We start from the raw sequence: 3071 nt of genomic DNA, 5'->3' as shown, positions 1-3071 counted from the left end.
AAACCAGTTACCAGGTAATGGGCTCCCCTCCGTTGCATCAGAAGCACCACAATGCTTACCCACTTCACAACCACATAATTATATAAGATCAGCTTCTCTCCAACGGGAGACGCTGCTAGCGCGCGGCGGCGTAAGACGTGTGGTGTGTCGGCTCCGTCGATTTTCGGCTGGAGTCACGGCTCAATCCTCTGCACCCCAGCAAGACCGACGTCAATCGACGCAGCAAACCGTCTGGACCACGTGGATACTAATGTTCACCAGGTGGGACCACGTTTGAAGATTTTACGACCGAATTACACCCGCCTACGTGGGCGACGCCGTTAGGCCATACGGCGACGCCGACTCCCGGCGGCGTGGAACCGGCCTCCCGAGGTAAAATGGCGGCTCCCGCGTCATTCCTGAGGGGTTATGATCCCGACGCCATGGCCTGGACGACGGTTTCAACATCAGAAGATCAAAACTCCGCTCCCATTCCGACATTTCGGCACCAATCTCTCAATGAAGCGGTCGCGCGTCGCTCGCTCGTTCAAGCCAAGACGGCGGCGTCCATCGCCGCCCCAGCCTCCGGCACACCGGCCGGCAGGACGCAGCCTCCCGCTTCGCGCGCTGCGGGAAGCAAACGCAAGGCCCTTACCAAATGGAAGCCTCGGCCATTTCCAAAACCGGGCCCTGATGACTTCGTGGTCGTGCTCAAGCCACGCGAACATGTGTCGCTGCACCAAGCCTTTTCGGAGAACCGCTACGGTGCCGCCATTACGGCCTACCTCGGGCCTGAGGTGGCAAGGTCTGTTACGGTTCTGCCGTCCCGTGAACAAAACCTGATATTGATCCACACCCCGAACCCGGCAGCGGCAGATCGGCTCCTCGGGGACTTCTCAATCAACACCGACCGTGGGCCGATTCCGCTCCACGGATACCTTAGGCAAGACGGAGGCGATATCTGCCACGGCGTCATCGTCGTCAGCAACTCTGACACCACTGAATCGCTTCGAGAGCAGGTGCAATGGAGAGCAGGCACCATTGTCGAGGTGAGGAAATTCGGCTCCTCTAACAAAGCTCGGGTAACCTCCGCCGGGAGGGAGAAACCGCGTTTTGTGCACTATGATAACATGCTCATCCCAGTGCAAACCTACTACCGGACAATCCCGGCCTGCGGCCTGTGTGGGGCTGTCGGCCACCGAGCGGATGCTTGTCCCAACACGCAGCAGAACACGTGCGGACTCTGCGGGCAACAAGCCCCGTTTGTGGAGGGGGTGCGGGCCCCTCACGAGTGTGTTCCACGGTGCTCTGTTTGTGGCGGCGGACACGCCACAAACTCACGTGAGTGTGCGGCAAAATTCCGCACACACAAGATGGCCGCCCCGAAGGGCGGGACAAAGAGGAAAATGGCGGCCAAGAAGAAGAGCCGCCATCTTTGCCTCCCCGGTGAGTCACCGAGCCGGGACGACAGCAACACCGAGAAGCCGGCACCGAGAAGCTCTACCGGAGGAGCCGGCAAGCGACCGCCGACGCAGCCGCCACCACACGGCGGCACTGGAAAACTGTCGACGTCGCCATCACGAGGCGAGGCCAGGGCCTGGGCCAACGCCGTGAAACACGAAACGCAGGTGAGCGGTACGGGCAGGGCTGCCTCCTCTTCCCCTACCTCCTCCCCCCCTGCGGCACGCAGTGCCGAGCAAACCAAGATTGCAGCTCTCGAGGGCCAAATTGAGATGCTTCTCAAAAAAATTACGCTCCTGGAATCGCAGCCAAAACAGCCTACCACTCCCCCCTCTACCCCCGCAACTGAGGCTATGGAGAGTGAGCCCGCGGCACCGAATGCAGCACTGAGCGTGGAAGCTGCACTTGAGGCCCGTCTAGAGGCCCGCATAGATGCCCGTTTCAACACCCTAGAAAGTCAAATTTCCGCGGCAATCACCTCCGCCATCGCCAAAATAACTGAAAGCATACCGACAATCGTCGCACAGCACATCGCTCAATCCTCGCGTGGCGTCCGACGAACCGGCGGTCTTATAAAAGACGTGTCTGGCCGCTGTCCGAAAACGTCGCGACGCACCATTGAAATTGAAGTAGAAGACAATGACAGCTGCTCGCTCTCCGGACTGGAGGATGCTCCCCTCCCCGCGAGTGCTGGCTCCGGAGCAGCGTCCCTGCAATCGGTCTTTCCCTTCAATGACCATGGCGGACAGCCCTGAAATTAAGCGTTCTCTCCGTACCAATTCGGCCACCCCCATCCAAATTACCCAATGGAACTGCCGGGGATTCCGCTCCCGCGCCAAGCGGGCGGACCTCCGGCTTTTCCTGTCAACATTCGCTTCACTCCCCGCGGTGGTTGCCCTCCAGGAGCCAGGGAGCGGCGCCACCCTTACAAATTATACCACGTTCCAGCAGGACCCCTCTTCCTGTATCGGCGTGCACAAAAATTATACAGCCAACCAGGTTGATTTGGAACTCAATACTGATTATTCCTATGTGATGGTCACCCTTCTTCCGCTTAAGAAACAAAACGCACCATTACATATACTCAACATCTATTGCTCTCCCAAGCTCAAAAATGTAACTTTCGCAGCCCTCTTCAGTCGCGCCCTGAAGGCTGCGGGCAGGGACCCCCTGGTGATCGTGGGCGATTTCAACGCTCACAGCACACTCTGGGGGTACATGCGTGAAGAAAAGCGCGGGCGCAAGCTAGCGGCACTTGCGTCCACGCTGGGCCTGACTCTTCACACCGACCCTGCACATCCAACGCGGGTTGGTAACTCTTTGACTCGGGACACGTGCCCGGACCTTACCTTCACCAAAAACATTAGACACGCAGAATGGGCCAACACCGAGGAAACCCTCGGCAGTGACCACTGCATACTCAACACAACCGTCAGAAGCAAACCATTGGCAAGATCCCACGCCCAAGCCCGCCTACCCGACTGGACCAAGTTCCGGCAAAACTACACTAATTCGGCCCCTCTCCACGAACAAGGTTACCACACGTGGTCACAAGAATTGGTTGCACACCTTCGTTCGGCGGAAACTCAAGTTCAACTATCGGAGGCCACGCCGGAGGTCGACAACCACCT

At 58.6% G+C, this 3071-nt stretch overlaps 1 protein-coding gene across 1 annotated transcript; it reads left to right on the top strand.

The window, feature by feature from the left end:
- Window positions 1-377: 377 nt before the first annotated feature.
- LOC140215845 (uncharacterized) lies at window positions 378-2195 on the top strand. Its single transcript, XM_072286163.1, has one exon. The coding sequence runs from the start codon at window positions 378-380 to the stop codon at window positions 2193-2195; it is 1818 nt and encodes a 605-aa protein (XP_072142264.1).
- Window positions 2196-3071: the final 876 nt, after the last annotated feature.

This window comes from Dermacentor andersoni, chromosome 2 (assembly GCF_023375885.2).
Source record: "Dermacentor andersoni chromosome 2, qqDerAnde1_hic_scaffold, whole genome shotgun sequence".
Taxonomy (NCBI): domain Eukaryota; kingdom Metazoa; phylum Arthropoda; class Arachnida; order Ixodida; family Ixodidae; genus Dermacentor; species Dermacentor andersoni.
This window is presented reverse-complemented; position numbering and strand designations above follow the sequence as displayed.

What these genes read in the sequence shown, in the direction of transcription:
- LOC140215845 (XM_072286163.1), top strand. Translation starts at nt 378, where the DNA reads ATGGCGGCTCCCGCGTCATTCCTGAGGGGTTATGATCCCGACGCCATG.